This window comes from Ornithorhynchus anatinus, chromosome 20 (genome assembly GCF_004115215.2).
Source record: "Ornithorhynchus anatinus isolate Pmale09 chromosome 20, mOrnAna1.pri.v4, whole genome shotgun sequence".
NCBI lineage: Eukaryota > Metazoa > Chordata > Mammalia > Monotremata > Ornithorhynchidae > Ornithorhynchus > Ornithorhynchus anatinus.
The window spans coordinates 28,460,272-28,475,104 of NC_041747.1; the positions used below are offsets into that span (position 1 = coordinate 28,460,272).

Below are 14,833 nucleotides of genomic sequence, written 5' to 3' on the forward strand. Positions count from 1 at the left end.
GTATCTGATGCCCAGCTAACACCAAGAAGGTTCCAGGGCAAGGGAAGACAAGACGCAAAGCGTATCAGACGCAGACCGCAGCATGGGCCGGGAAGCAGCGGCACAGCTCGGTGGTGGGCCCCGGCTGATGAAGAAATCTGTCTTTTTTTCCCCGATCCTCGACCCCCCCGCCCGGTGAAAGGGCCTGCTCTCTTTTGCGGCCTTCTCTCGAGCCATAGGAAAATCTGAGGAATGAGCCAAAGCCGCCTCGAATACAGGAAATCCGTTTGTTTAGATCGGGACCGTAAACCGCAGAGTGCCGGTCTACTGGTCTTGGCTTTCTGAGAGATGAGGTTCGTCTTAGCGGCTTGGAGCTGCCTCAGAATCTTCCGGCATTTTCCGGTCATTTCTCGATTCCTTCGCCTTTTGCCCTAATGCTCCTTGCGCGTCAAGTTTCTTTTGAAAACCTGACCGCTGCAACTGACCACTGGAGAACGGAGGGCAGGCCGCCCTAAAGGGTCGGTTTAGTGGCCGGAATCCCAATTTAGGGTGATGTGGGAGGGTAAGGGTTAAGAGAAGCAGCGTGGCTTAGTGGAAGGAGCCCGGGCTTGGGAGTCAGGGGTCGTGGGTTCTAATCCCGGCTCCGCCACTCGTCTGCCGGGTGACCTTGGGCAAGTCACTTAACCTCTCTGTGCCTCAGTTACCTCATCTGTAAAAATGGGGATTAAAAAATGTGAGCCCCACGAGGGGACAATCTGATTACCCTGTATCTACCCCAGCTCTTTAGAACGGTGCTCTGCACATAGTAAGCGCTTAACAAATACCATAAAAAATAAGGACGTGAACGGGTAACATCCATGTGAACTCCCGCGGACACCCAGACAGTCATCGGCGTGCGCAGTCACGCATTTGAGACTGATCGGCTTCTGAACGGAGGAATCAGTGGTATTTACTGAGCACCTTCTATTTGCGGAGCACTGTACTAAGCGCTTGGAAGAGGATAGTTCAAGAGTTGGTAGATATAATCCCTGCCCACAAGGAGCTTGCGGTGTAGAGGAGGAGATCGACATTAAAAATGAATTACAGCTGCCCATAAGGGCTACGGGACTGAGGGTAGGGCGAATAGCAAGGTCTTAAAGGGGACAAATCTAAGTACGTATTTCACTGGCAGGATTGACCCTGGCTTGGGCGGGGGAGAGGGGAGGTGGTCCAGCATATTTGGCAGTCGGTCAGTGGTATTTATTGAGTGCTTACTATGTGCAGAGCAATTAATTAAATGCCCGGGAGAGTACAACCCAACAGTATGACAGAGACAATCCTGGCCACAACGAGCGTACAGTCTAGAGAGGGAGACAGACGTTAATATGAATGAATAGAATTCCAGATAGGTACATATCTCTCCTCCAATGGCTCGGGATGGATTTTCCCGTGGCAGCAGCCGCGGCGGAAGAGCAGAGCTGCCCCCAGGCCAGTTGGCAGGAGAACATCGATCGGGACTGTTTCCGTTCCCAAAACCCACCGCGACCCCCTCTCTCGCCTCCCGCCGGCCTCACGAGCTGCCAGCTCGTCTGATTTGCCCTTCAAGCGGACGGGGCGGAATGTAAGGAGTGGCGGTCCTGTGTTTGCCCGGATCACACCTTTCGCAGTTTTAGGATAACCATCACCACTTGCACTATTTGGGAGACATTTACTCCGGGCCACGGGCTCTGCCAAGCACTTGGAGAGAGACGGCACAGTCCCAGATGGGATTCCCAGTCTGAGGGGAGGGAGAACAGGTCCTTGTATCTACCCCAGCGCTTAGAACCGTGCCTGGCACGTAACAGATACCATTTTAAAAAATTTACGCAGCGTACCGAAGTACCGAGGAGGGAAGTGACTTGTTTAAGGAGCAGCCTAGTGGGAAGAGCAGGAGGCTGGCAGTCGGAGGACCTGGGTCCTTATCGTGACTTTTTTTTTTTTATATGGTATTTGTGAAGCACTTACTTCCTAGGTGTCCAGCACTGTCCCAAGTCCTGGGATAGATCCGGTTCAGTCATAATGATTACGGTATTTACTAAGCGCTTACTATGTGCCGGGCACTGTACTGAGCACTGGGCTGGATGCAAGCAAATCGGATCGGACACGGTCCCTGTCCCATGTGGAGCTCACCGTCTCAATCCCCATTTTACGGATGAGGTGACTAAAGCACAGAGGAGTTAAGTGACTTGCCCAAGGTCACGCAGCAGACAGGTGGCAGAACCCGCATTAGAACCCGTGATCTTCTGACTCCCAGACCCAGGCCGTATCTACTGGGCCACGGTGCTTCTCATGTCTGCCGCTTCGAGAAGCAGCATGGCTCAGTGGAAAGAGCCTGGGCTTGGGAGTCAGAGGTCATGGGTTCGAATCCCGGCTCTGCCACTTGTCAGCTGGGTGTCTGTGGGCGGGTCACTTCACTTCTCTGTGCCTCAGTTACCTCATCTGGAAAACGGGGATTAACTGTGAGCCTCACGAGTGAACGACCTGATTACCCTGTATCTACCCCAGCGCTTAGAACAGTGATCTGCACATAGTAAGCGGTTAACAAATACCAACATTGTTATTATTATTATGTCCCACCTCCGCGGGTGACCCGTTAGCCAGTCGCCTTTGTGAGGGGACCGTCTTCTCAAGGAACCGCCTGATGAGAGTTTGAAATGGGAGGGGGATCGGTGGTAACCAAACAGGGCAGGAAGGGAGCTGGAGCAGGAGAATTCAACCTCTCCAGAGGTGGAAGGGGGTGAAACTGCAGCCCCCTTCCCACCCCCACCCCCCTCAGCAGGGCCATTAGCCACTGTACAAACGAGGCCAACTGGGCGATCTGGCGCAGGGGTTGCAATCGAAGCCAGAGCCGGCCGAGCGAGGCTCGCACACCTCCTTAAACGGGGTTAACGTGCTTGATGTCTGCACCCACGGGGTCTGGGTTTACCTCAGACAACTCCACATCTAGCTTCCTGGAGGAGCTCCAAACTAGGGCAGGCGGGGCCGGCTCCTCCCACAACTCCCTGTCCCGCATGATGCCCGCAGTCCGAGAGGGGAAGGAGAGCAGGTCCCCTAACCCCATTTTACAGACGAGGACACTGAGGCCCAGGAAGGTTCGTTGCCTTGCCCACGGTCCCACAGCAGGGCAGGCACTGAGCTGCCGTCAGAACCCAGGTTGTCCCGTTTCCAGCTCCGTGCTCCGGATTCTGCCGAGGGAGCCACGTGGGTTTTATGGAGAGAACAAAGAAGCTAGGGATATTTTTGTTCAGGGACCAGACACTGGGCAACCGGATCGTGGAAAAGAGAAACGCTCTCTCCTACCACGAATAATTCAGAGAATTCGGTGCACAACTAAAATCTCTGAATGAATGGCTCTAATAAGATCGCAAGAGTCACGAGAGACCAGTCCCATCGCAGGTAGAGGCTACAATTTCATTCGAAAACGATTTTAGTGTTATTAAATTTTTAGTGTCTGTCTTCAGGCACCCGGGTGAAAACACTCGTCGCCTGTTTAGAGGTGGATATTCCACCGCTGGAGCCCTGTGAGTGTCTCGCGATCCGTTTGATTCTGGGTAATGGAAATGACTGGACGGAGAGAGTCGAAAGCCGACTTGACTGTGAAATCTCTGTGACCTCGGAGCAGGAGACACGATCAGAACTGTAAACTGAAGGCTCGTCGGATACGTTATTGCCAAGAGGGGAAAGCAGAAAGCTGTCGTGGATCTAGATACGTTCACTGGGGTTATCGGAAGACTTCACAAGGGCCTAGCTACCCAATAATCCTCTTTACCGAATGCTTAGTTTAGTGTCCTGCACCGGTAGAGTGTAACGGAGTCGGTGGACTCGCCCACGGTGAGCTTACAGTCGAGACGGGGAAACAGACATTAATATCAGACATTACGGTGACGTAGGTAAGTGCTGTGCGGCGGAGGGAGGGGTGAATAAAGGGCACAGATCCAAGCGTATACATGAAATGTGTGAAAATAAGTAGTTGGTGATTTTCAGTAAGAGAGCTAAGGGCGTTAGATGGTGCGTCCATATCCGTGAGGACGGATGTGCAAGGAGGACCCCATCCCACTTCGTCCTCCTGTTGCCGCGGAGACAGCATCCGGGGCTGAAAGGATCATCGATCCGCCTCAGTAATGGCGCCTTCCGATGCTTGGAGTCGTGTGTTCCTCTGCTCGCGTGCTTTTCGAACCAGCCATTTCCAGGAGTTGGGTTGCGGGCGGTGGCACCGGGACTCTCTGGGTTCCTGCTCCTTGAATTCAGCACCCCGCCCGGTTAAAGGAAATTCGAACTGAGGGTAGTGTTGGCATCAAGATGCTCAGAGGAGGATGCCTCAGGCCGGAAAATAAGGATAATAATAATAACGTTGGTATTTGTTAAGCGCTTACTTTGTGCCCAGCACTGTTCTAACTAAGCGCTGGGGTAGATGCAGGGTCATCAGGTTGTCCCACGTGAGGCTCCCGGTCTTCATCCCCATTTTCCAGATGAGGTCACTGAGGCACAGAGAAGTGAAGCGACTTGCCCACAGTCACCCAGCTGACGAGTGGCAGAGCCGGCAGTCGACCTCGTGACCTCTGACTCCGAAGCCCAGGCTCTTTTCCACTGAGCCATGGGGATGATCCAGTGTGTTGCTCCAAAGAACCATCAAGAGGCAGCGTGGCCCAGCGGAGAGAACCCGGGCCTGGGAGTCAGAAGGACCTGGGTTCTAATCCCATTTCTGTCACCTGTCTGCTGTGTGACTTGGGAAAGTCATTTCACTTCTCTGTGTCAGTTACCTCCTCTGTGAAATGGAGATTGAGACCGTGAGTCCCGTGTGTGGGACGGGGACCGTTTCCAAACCGATCAGCTGGCATGTAACGTAGTGCATAGTGCGGTTCCTGGCACAGAGTAAACTCCTGACATATACCATTAAAAAAAAAAAAAAAAGCCGACATCAGAGCCTAACGTTTGATGTCCCGCGCCTGGGATTTGTAAGGCAAGATGAGAGAGGTTTGCTCCCCCTCCAATCTGAAAGATGAAAGGGAGTGGATTTGCATTTCAGAGCCACAGTTTTAGAAGGAGAAGCTAACGGTGGACGGGAGCAGGAGGAGCAGAAGAACCGGGTTTCAGGTCTAATTTTAGTCAGAGCTTCTTTGGTTTGCTTTTGGGAGAAGCCATGAGTGACCAGTGACCCTCCCCTCTTCCTGAATAGCACCACTGATAATATTGAAAGAGGGGAAGGATCCAAAAAACAACAATTAATCGATCCAACAAATTTATCGTGCCCCTGCTCTGTACTGGGCACCTGGGAGACGATAGGGCTAGAAGAATTTATCCCCGCCTGCAGAAGTTTATCATTTAAAGGGTGTTTACAGTCTCAGTTAGCTACCCTCCCCGCACCAGCTCTGGAATCTGAATCCCTTATTTTGAGCTTTCACGCTCACTTGCCCTTCCCAGGCCAGCTCAAAGCCAAGGGTGGGCTGAAAAACATCCAGTTCTGGCACTTTTTGTTCCACGGAAAAAGGTAACTATTTTAGTGAGGCTGGACCTTGGGTAAACAGTATGGGTCACCGCAGGTGGTGAGAGCGGAAGAACACGGGCCTTGGGAGTCGGTAGGCCCCGGATTCTAATCCCAGCTCAGTCCTCTGTGACCTTGGGCAAGTCACCTCACCCAGGCCTCGGTTTCCTCACCTGTAAAATGGGGATTTGATACCAATCATCCTTCCCAGCTACACCCCTGACCCTGAACTCCATCTGAGTCAGAGACTGTGCCCGACCTGATTATCTTGAATCTGCCCCAGTACTTAGAATTAACTTGGCACATAGTAAGTGTTTGGTCCGGAGTAAGCACTAAACGAATACCACAGATATTATTATTATCAGTAAGACTGCGAGCCCATTCTCTGGACTATGAGCTCATTACGGGCAGGGAACGTGTCCAGTAATTCTATTGTTCTGTACTCTCCCAAGCACTTAGCATAGTGCTCTGCACATAGTAGCGCTCAATAAATGCCACTGATTTTGAGGGATGGAATTTGCTCTGGGGCTAAAGAGCTATCCCAAAAAATGCCCCCGTTCATTTCCAGCTCTCCGCAGTACCGTCCCCGGTGACATTCAGGTGACTCTCTTCTGAGAATTCATCACTCACTATTACGCGCTCTCTACTGAGCACGCAGTACAGTGTCGGGCACACAGTAAGCGCTCAGTAAATACGACCGATCGATTCTGCCCTGAACCGTGCATCTGCTGCTCTTCAGCGAGGGCCCCATGTTCACGTGGCCTTTCCGGACTTGGACTGGGGTCCGAGGATGGATCTGTCTCGGTTGTGCTGACTGGCGGGAATGAGGATCTGCTGAGGTCGGGCCACGGTTAAGCCACCCCGGACTCAATTTGCTGTTGAATTTTTTATGAGGGGAAGCTTATTTTTAGTTTTGTCTGGCTGACAGGGTGACCTTGGTCGAAGCCATCTTCAGCCTTGGTTTCCCTTATTTGTCCTGGGGAAGGAAGGGGCGGTGACCTCCCTCTCAGGGATAAGTGTGGACAGGGGGCTAGTAAGAACCGGTAAGAAGGACACTTTGAATTTGTGTGGCGCTTTTATCTTTCCAAAGTTCATCCGTTCATTCGGTCGTATTTATTTTGGCCCTTACTGTGTGCAAAACACTGTGCTAAGTTTCCTTCAGTTCTGCCATTTTATCGTCACGGCATCCCTGAGCGGGAGGGAGAGGGACCTGGTACGACCATCCCCGTATCTTAGATGAGGCATCTGGGACGCCGAGAGGTTAAGTGACCTGCCCAAGGTCACACAGCAGGTCCAAGACCAAGAAGAGAGGAGAACCGAGGTCTTCCGGCTCCCAGGGCTGTGATTTCTTTTTTCCTTTCCCCACACTGCCGCTAGAATCGGGTGCAGACACTCTCCGGAAAGCACTGTGACCTCATGGTAAAAGCACAAGATTGGGAAGACAGGACACTTTTTTTTTTTCTCTCAAATGGTATTTGCTAAGTGCTTGCTATGTGCCAGACACTGTGACTATGTGCTACTCTACTAAGCATTGGAATATATACAAACTGATCGGGCTGGACGCAGTCCATATCCTTTTAATTTTTTTAAGATGCTTGCTAACCGCTTACTGTGTGACAGGCACTGTACTAAGCGTTGGGGATAGATGTAAATTAGGTTGAACGCATTCCGTGTCCCACATGGGATTCGTGGTCAATCCCCATTTCACAGATGAGGTGACCGAGGGACAAAGCAGTGAAGTGATTGCCCAAGGTCACACAGCAGGCAAGTGGTGGAGCCGGGATTAGAACCCAGGACCTACTGACTCCCAGGCCCGTGCTTTATCCACTAGGCCATGCTGCTTCTCCGACCCTCGCCTACTGTGGGTCCGTGGACAAGTAACCTCCCTCCCCTGTGCCTCAGTTTCCTTAAATGGGAATTTAACACCTGTTCTCCCTCCCCTTCAGACTGTCAGCCCCACGCGGGACAGGGACTGGCTCTAGTCTGGTTTTATCGTGTTTACCCCAGTGCTCAGCGCATTTCTTGGCACATAATAAATGCGTAACAAGTATCACGATTCTTCTTCTTAGGGTTATTACTTCCCAATAATCTCAGTCAAATAATGGTTTAGCGGAAAGGGCAGGGATCTGGGATTCAGAAGAGTCGAGTTCTTATCCCAGCTCAGCCATCGGACGATCCTAGTCAAGTCCTAGGAGGAGCAGCATCGTCTAGTGGATGGAGCACGTGCCCGGGAGCCAGAAGGACCTGGGTTCTAATCCCAGCTCCACATCTGCTGTTCTCTGTGCCTCGGTTACCTCATCTGTCGAATGGGGATTAAGACTGGGAGCCCCAAGTGGGAAAGAGACTGTGTCCAACTGATTTGCTTGAATCCACCCCAGTGCTTAGTACAGGGCCTGGCACAGAGTAAGTACTTAACAAATACCGCAATTATCATTAAGTCACTTTATCTCTCCGAGTCGAGGTTTTTCTCATCTGTAAAATGGGAATAATAATACCTTTCTCTCCCTACCTCGCCGGGATGTGGTGCTGGTGAAATTCAGGGTATTAATGTGCAAGCACTTTGGAAAATATAAGTGCCATAGAAATTCGAGGTGGGCTTGTGAGTAGTCACCCATCCATTACGGTATTATGTAAGTGCCCTAAAATCTCAGAAAAAAAAATGACTTTTAAATAGAAATCCCTACCTTCTGTTCTCCGCTATCATCATCGTCAAAATCACTTCTGGGTTTAATGGATTACTGCCTTTTTCCACTGTTAATTCATTCTGTGATCCGCAGTCTTCTTTTAATTAAACTATTTAAATGCATTCTGGTCCCGAGATGTACAGTATTCAAGATGAAGTCTCGTTGTGCTGACATTTTGGGAGCTGGAGGACTGGAAGGAGAGCCAAGGGCCCGGGATCTAGTCCTTCTCCCGGTTCCATCTCGTCGCTGGGCTTAGAAGCTCTCGGGGAGCAGAAGGGTCAGTTCTGGCAGCAGGGTTTGCCTCTTTCGAGGTCTAAATCAGGCCCACGGGATGAGAATGTTGTTCAGGAGACAAAGTAATACCTATGATATTCATTAAGCGCTTGCTACGTGCCAAGCACTGGGGTAGATCCAAGAAAATCCGCCCGGGCAAAATCCTTTACCCCAGTGCTTGGCACAGGGCTTGGCACACCAAAAAAAAGCACTTAACAAATAACACAGTCATCATTATTGTTATTATTCAGTCAGTCAGTCGTATTTATTGAGCGCTCACTGTGTGCAGATTACTGTACTAAGCGCTCGGGGGAGTACCACATAATACAACAGACACATTCCCTGCCCATAAAGAGCTTATTATTCATATGGAGGCGGAAAGAACAGGTATCCCCATTTTGCCGATGAGGTAACTGAGGCTCAGAGAAGTGAAGTGACCTGCCCAAGATCAATCAGCAGAGAAGTGGTGGAACTGAGGTTCGGGCCCAGCTCCCTTCCAGGCCCTTGGTCTATCCACTAGGCCACGTTGCTTCTCATAGCCACTGATGTGGACGGCGCGTAGAATCGGATCGAGAATCTGCCAACTGGTGGCAGGGGGAAAGTGTAGCCTACTACGAGCCATTTTTTTTTTTTTTCCAAATGGCATTTGTTAGCGCTTACTATGTGCCAGGCACTGTGCAAAGAGCTGGGATAGATCCAAGCCAATCAGTTGGACACAGCCCGTGTCCCATGTGGGGCTCACAGCTCCATCCCCGTGGACTGCATTCGGTACCAGACTTGAAAGCGTGAGATTTATCAGATCATCCCGAAAGCCTCTCCGCATCCTCCTCCAGATGAAAAGGGAAGCGAGAGCTTGGATTTTTTTTTTTTCGTTCCATTAGGGCTTTGACCATCGAGGCTCCGGGTAAGATATAATGAAATGGCAAAATGCAAACGATCGTTTTGTTAGAGAGAATCCGCCTTCCTTTAGCCCAGTGAGTAACCTCAAGGTCCTCTCCGTGAGTGCCGCGGGTTTGGTGAGAAGAGGAAATAGCAACAGAGAGAGAAAAGATCTGGTGTGGGAGAGTTAGGTGCAGGTGGGAACATGCGGAAGGACTTTCCTAAACTGGCTTTTCCATCTTGAATAAGTACTTCATAAAAACACCAAAGCTACACGGGCTGTCCAACGTGATTTTCCTGCAGCTCTGCATACACCTAACGTCCCCCACTGATCCCCTGGTGTCATTTTCACTCGGTGATATTTCAATCATCGGAATTTCCCGAGTGCTAGCCGTGTGCAGAGCACTGTACTAAATGCTTGGGAGAGGACAGTACAGCATAGTTGGCAGACACGTTGCCTGCCTCCAATGAGCTCACAGTCTGGAGGGGGAGACGGGCAGTAAAATCAATTATGAGTACGTTTTGGACAATTAAAGAAAAATCTGGAACCTGCCCGGAAAATGAACCCTGATCCTGTGATCCCAGTACAAGCCGGAATTGAGGCAGAACTAACGGGAATCATAAAATGGTTTTAAAGTCACTCAATCAGTGGAATTTATTGAGCACTACCTGCAAGCAGAGCACTGTACTGAGTGTTTGGGAGAGTACAATACAAAATCAATGTCCTAGACTTCCTTTGCATGGCATTTTTACTTGGTTTCATTAGAATCTGGATTTGAAAGAGGTAGGGGCGGGTCCTTAGGGTAACTGCTTCTAATGGATTCAGCTCCCAACATCCCTTCAGAGAATGGAAGCTCCCTGTGGGAAGGGAATTTATCTCGTGCTTTTCCCGTGCTCTCCCAAACGCTCAGTACAGCACAAGGCCCTCGGCACGTGTTCAATGAACGCTGTCATCGTTAAAGCCAACCATGTTTACTGAGGGCCTACTGTTGGTATTTGTTAAGCACTTACTTAACTATGTGCCGAGCACTGTTCTAAGCGCCGGGGTAGACACAGGGGAACCAGGTTGTCCCACGTGGGGCTCACACTCTTCATCCCCATTTTACAGATGAGGGAACTGAGGCGCCGAGAAGTCAAGTGACTTGCCCAAAGTCACGCAGCTGACAAGTGGCCGAGCTGGGATTCGAACCCATGACCTCTGACTCCAAAGCCCGTGCTCTTTCCACTGAGCCACGCTGCTTCTCACGCTACTGGGTGTGGAGCCCAGTCACACACTTTCTTGCTCCCACCAGGGTCCCCTTGGAGAGGGGCAAGCGGTCAGAAAGCCTTGGGTGAGTCTGACTGAGATTCTGTTGACTTTCTCCGCAGGGCAATTCGGGCCTGGGCTTCAGTATTGCTGGAGGGACCGATAATCCGCACATCGGAGATGATCCCGGCATATTTATCACCAAGATTATCCCAGGAGGAGCAGCGGCAGAAGATGGCAGGCTCAGGTGAGGCCCTAGGAAACGTGGCTATTGGGGCCGAACCCAACTATCGGTCAGTCACTCGACCGTATTTACTGAGCGCTTACTGTGTGCAGAGCACCGTACCGATATAACGGCGTAACAGACGCATTCCCTGCCCACAGCGAGAATGCACTCAATGGTAGCATTTCATTCAGGAGTATTAATTGAGCGCTTACTATGTGCAGTCTAGAGGGGGAGATTGGTCTGTCGGACTTCCACACTGACCATTTCGCGTGAAAGCCAAAAGGGGCACAAGTCTTCTGGAAGACACCTGCAGAAAATTTCAGTCCTGGATATACTGGAACAGGGTGCCGGCCTTCCATTTTTAATCGTGCTTTTTATTAAGCGTTTACTGTGTGCCAGGAACTTTACCAGGCGCTGGGGTAGATATAAGTTAATCAGGTTGGACACGGTCACTGTCCCACGTGGGGCTCCCGGGCTACAAGGGGAAGGAGAACAGATAGTGAGTTTTGCGGGTCAGGAAACGGAGGCCCGGAGAAGTTAAGTGACCTAGTCAGTATTTTGCAAGGGCAGAGCCGGGACCAGAACCCAAATCCTCGGGCCCGTGATCTTTCCACTCTGCTCCACTGCCTCTCAAAGATATTATTCAAAGACATCAAGATGAAGTGGAGAAGCAATACAACCCCTCCCAGTTAAAATGACGGGGGAGGAAACTCCAATTATTATCGCTCTCTGGGGCGAAGCCACCCTCGTCTGCTTTAGAGGAGAGTCGATTTTTTCCTTTCCTTTAACCACCACCTCCCCATCCCCGTGTCCAACGGCAAGTTGATTTCAGTGTCACGGACCGGATGTAGGCCGCTCGAGCCCACGGGGAGCCATTCCCGGCCAACGGAAACTTTATTACCCAGCGAGCGTGCTTGCACGCTGAGACCGTTGACAAATCGAGGCAAGCCCCGGTGCGTTCCGGATCCGGGCCGGGAGCGGCGACCAGGTCAGGGAAGAGAGTTCGCGCTGCGAGCTGCACCGGAGCCCGCATCCCCGCCGGCACCGCAGGTGGGTTTCGTTTTTAGGGCACGGACACCGGTTGTGAGCGGGCTGAAGTGCACGGCCACCTGGGACGTTAGGAATAAATGAGGTATCGCTGCAGCACTAACACGATTGATTTCCACCCGGCTGCCACCAGCATCGTCAGTTCAGTTCATAGATCGGGAGCCAAATGGGAAGACCAACGGAGTAACCAAAGCACCACGGTATCCTTGTATGGCGCAGGGTGGCAAATCAGAGCAACCGGTTCCTGACTGGGGTCATGAACGCGCCTAATTTGGGGGGTTATTGTGTCCTTAGAGAAGCGGCGTGGCTCAGTGGAAAGAGCCCGGGCTTTGGAGTCAGAGATCGTGGGTTCGAATCCCGCCTCTGCCACTTGTCAGCTGTGGGACTGTGGGCGAGTCACTTCACTTCTCTGTGCCTCAGTTCCCTCATCTGTAAATGGGGATTAAGACCGTGAGCCCCACGTGGGACGACCTGATTCCCCTGTGTCTACCCCAGTGCTTAGAACAGTGCTCTGCACAGAGTAAGCGCTTAACGAATTCCCACATCGTTATTATTATTACTGAGCTGGTATGAGACGAAGGCCACCGGTGATTCTCTTTTTCCTCCCGAAGGCGTGTTGATGGACAGAGGCCTTAACTTCACTTTCTAGAGCTTCAGTTCCCCCTCCCTCCCAGTCAGTCAGTTGTATTTATTAAGCGCTTAGTGTGGGCAGAGCACTGTACTAAGCACTTGGGAGAGTACAGTGTAAGAGAGTTGGTAGACTCGTTCCCTGTCCACAGCAAGTTCACTAGAGCTCCACAGAGAAGCAGTGTGGCCTAGTGGATAGAACACAGGCCTGCGAGTCAGAAGAACCTGCGTTCTAATCCCACCTCCACTTTCATTCATTCATTCAGTAGTATTTATTGAGCGCTTACGATGTGCAGAGCACTGTACTAAGCGCTTGGGATGAACAAGTCGGCAACAGATAGAGACGGTCCCTGCCGTTTGACGGGCTTACAGTCGCTGTGTGACCTTGGGTAAGTTCCTTCACTTCTCTGTGTCTCAGTTACCTCGCCTGTGAAATGGGGAGTAAGACTGTGAACCCCATGTGGGACACAGACTGTGTCCAACCCAATTAGTTTATATCTACTCCAGAGCTTAAAATAACAATAATAAAAATAATAATAATAATGTTGGTATTTGTTAAGCGCTTACTATGTGCCGAGCGCCGCTCTAAGCGCTGGGGTAGACACAGGGGAATCGGGTCGTCCCACGTGGGGCTCACAGCCTTAATCCCCATTTTCCAGATGAGGTAACTGAGGCCCAGAGAAGTGAAGTGACCCGCCCCCAGTCACACAGCTGACAAGTGGCAGAGCTGGGTTTCGAACTCATGATCCCTGACTCCAAAGCCCGCGCTCTTTCCACGGAGCCACGCTGCTTCTCTAGAACAGTGCCTGGCGCACAGTAAGCACTTAAGGACTATTTAAAAGATGAGCTTACGGGCGAGAGATGATTTTACAGTCTAGACAGATTACGGTCCCGAGGAACCCTTCGGCTTCCAGAGTTCTGGCTTCTCCAGGGAGCCCTTCTCCCCGTCCTGTTTGCTTTAGGGCTGTCTCCTGTTCTGCCCTGTAAACTCACTGTGGGCAAGGAATGTGTCAACCCACCCTGTCACACTCTCTCCCAAGCGCTTAGCACGGTGCTCTGCCCACGGTAAGTGCTCCATAAATACCACTGATCGATCAATGCAGTGATTCAGCCCTGGCGTACCCGCTCCGGAATTTGACTTTTAGAAAGGTTTTACTCACTGGGCCGAGGAGGCACAGGGGGAGATCTGATTAACCTTTAAAGAGAAGGCGGACGTTGTGCCCAGCGACTGTTCGCCTGGCTGTGTCGACGAGAAGCAAGCTGAACGACGGGGTCACTCTCGAAGCAGCGGCCAGTCCCCCGTGGATTCCGTAACGCAGCCCCGCACGCGTCTGGGGCCAAAAGGAAATCGGATGAGCCGTCTTTAAACGAGGCCGTCGTCCAAAGTCACTTTGAAACTCCGTGAACTCCTTATTAATAACCACAGTACTGTTGGTATTTGTTAAGCACTTACTACATGTCAGGCACTGTGTTAGGTGCTGGGGTGGACCCAAGCAAATGGAGCCCTGCGCGGGGCTCACGATCTTAATCCTCATTTTACAGACGAGATAAGTGAGGTCCAGAGAGGTGGTGACTTTCCCGAGGTCACACAGCAGACCAGAGGCGCAGTCGGGATTAGAACCCAGGTCCTTCTGACTCCCAGGCCCGGACTCTGTCCGCTGAGCCAAGCTGCTTCCCCATCTTCTTTATCCCCCACCCAATTTCCACCCGAACTCTTCCAGGTATCTTTAGTATCAGGGAACTTACACACCAATCCCTTTGATCAGTGGTATTTATTGAGCGCTTCCTGGGGGCATTCATTCATTCAATAGTATTTGGTGAGCGCTTACTATGTGCAGAGCACTGTACTAAGCGCTGGGAACGGACAATTCGGCAACAGAACTGTTGCCCAGAATCGTTGGCAGAGCGCTGTACTAGGTTCTTGGGAGACTACAATACGATAGAGTTGATAAACACGATCCCTGCCCTCCAGGAGCTCTTAAGCACTTAAATATATATCCTTTCACTCGCTTTATGCACTGTTACCTCCTCCTATCTGTAATTTCTTTTCAGGTCCGTCTCCCCCACTAGACTGTAAGCTCCTCAAGGGCCAGGATCGTGTCTTCTAACTCTCGTTTCCTCTCCTTTAGTACAGTGCTCCATCGGGGCTCCGTAAGGCGGGGACGACGATTGATAACCGCTGGAGCAGTTTTCCACCGGTGCCTTTATGAATGTTGGTATTTGTTAAGCGCTTACTACGTGCCGAGCACTGTTCTAAGCGCTGGGGTAGACACAGGGGAATCGGGTTGTCCCACTTGGGGCTCACAGTCTTAATCCCCATTTTACCGATGAGGGAACCGAGGCACCGAGAAGTTAAGTGACCTGCCCAAATT

At 51.3% G+C, this 14,833-nt stretch overlaps 1 protein-coding gene across 19 annotated transcripts in view; it reads left to right on the forward strand.

Annotated features, from left to right (window-relative positions):
• DLG2 (discs large MAGUK scaffold protein 2) overlaps positions 1-14,833 on the forward strand; it is a 603,132-nt gene that overhangs the window by 401,346 nt on the left and 186,953 nt on the right. For all 19 annotated transcript variants that reach the window (XR_005661215.1, XM_039914987.1, XM_039914985.1 and 16 more), the window contains one exon: positions 10,684-10,808. Coding sequence is in view for 18 of the 19 variants with exons in the window: in XM_039914987.1 (XP_039770921.1) it covers positions 10,684-10,808 (125 nt within the window). In the remaining variant the exon portion in view is untranslated. The remainder of the gene's footprint in view (positions 1-10,683; positions 10,809-14,833) is intronic.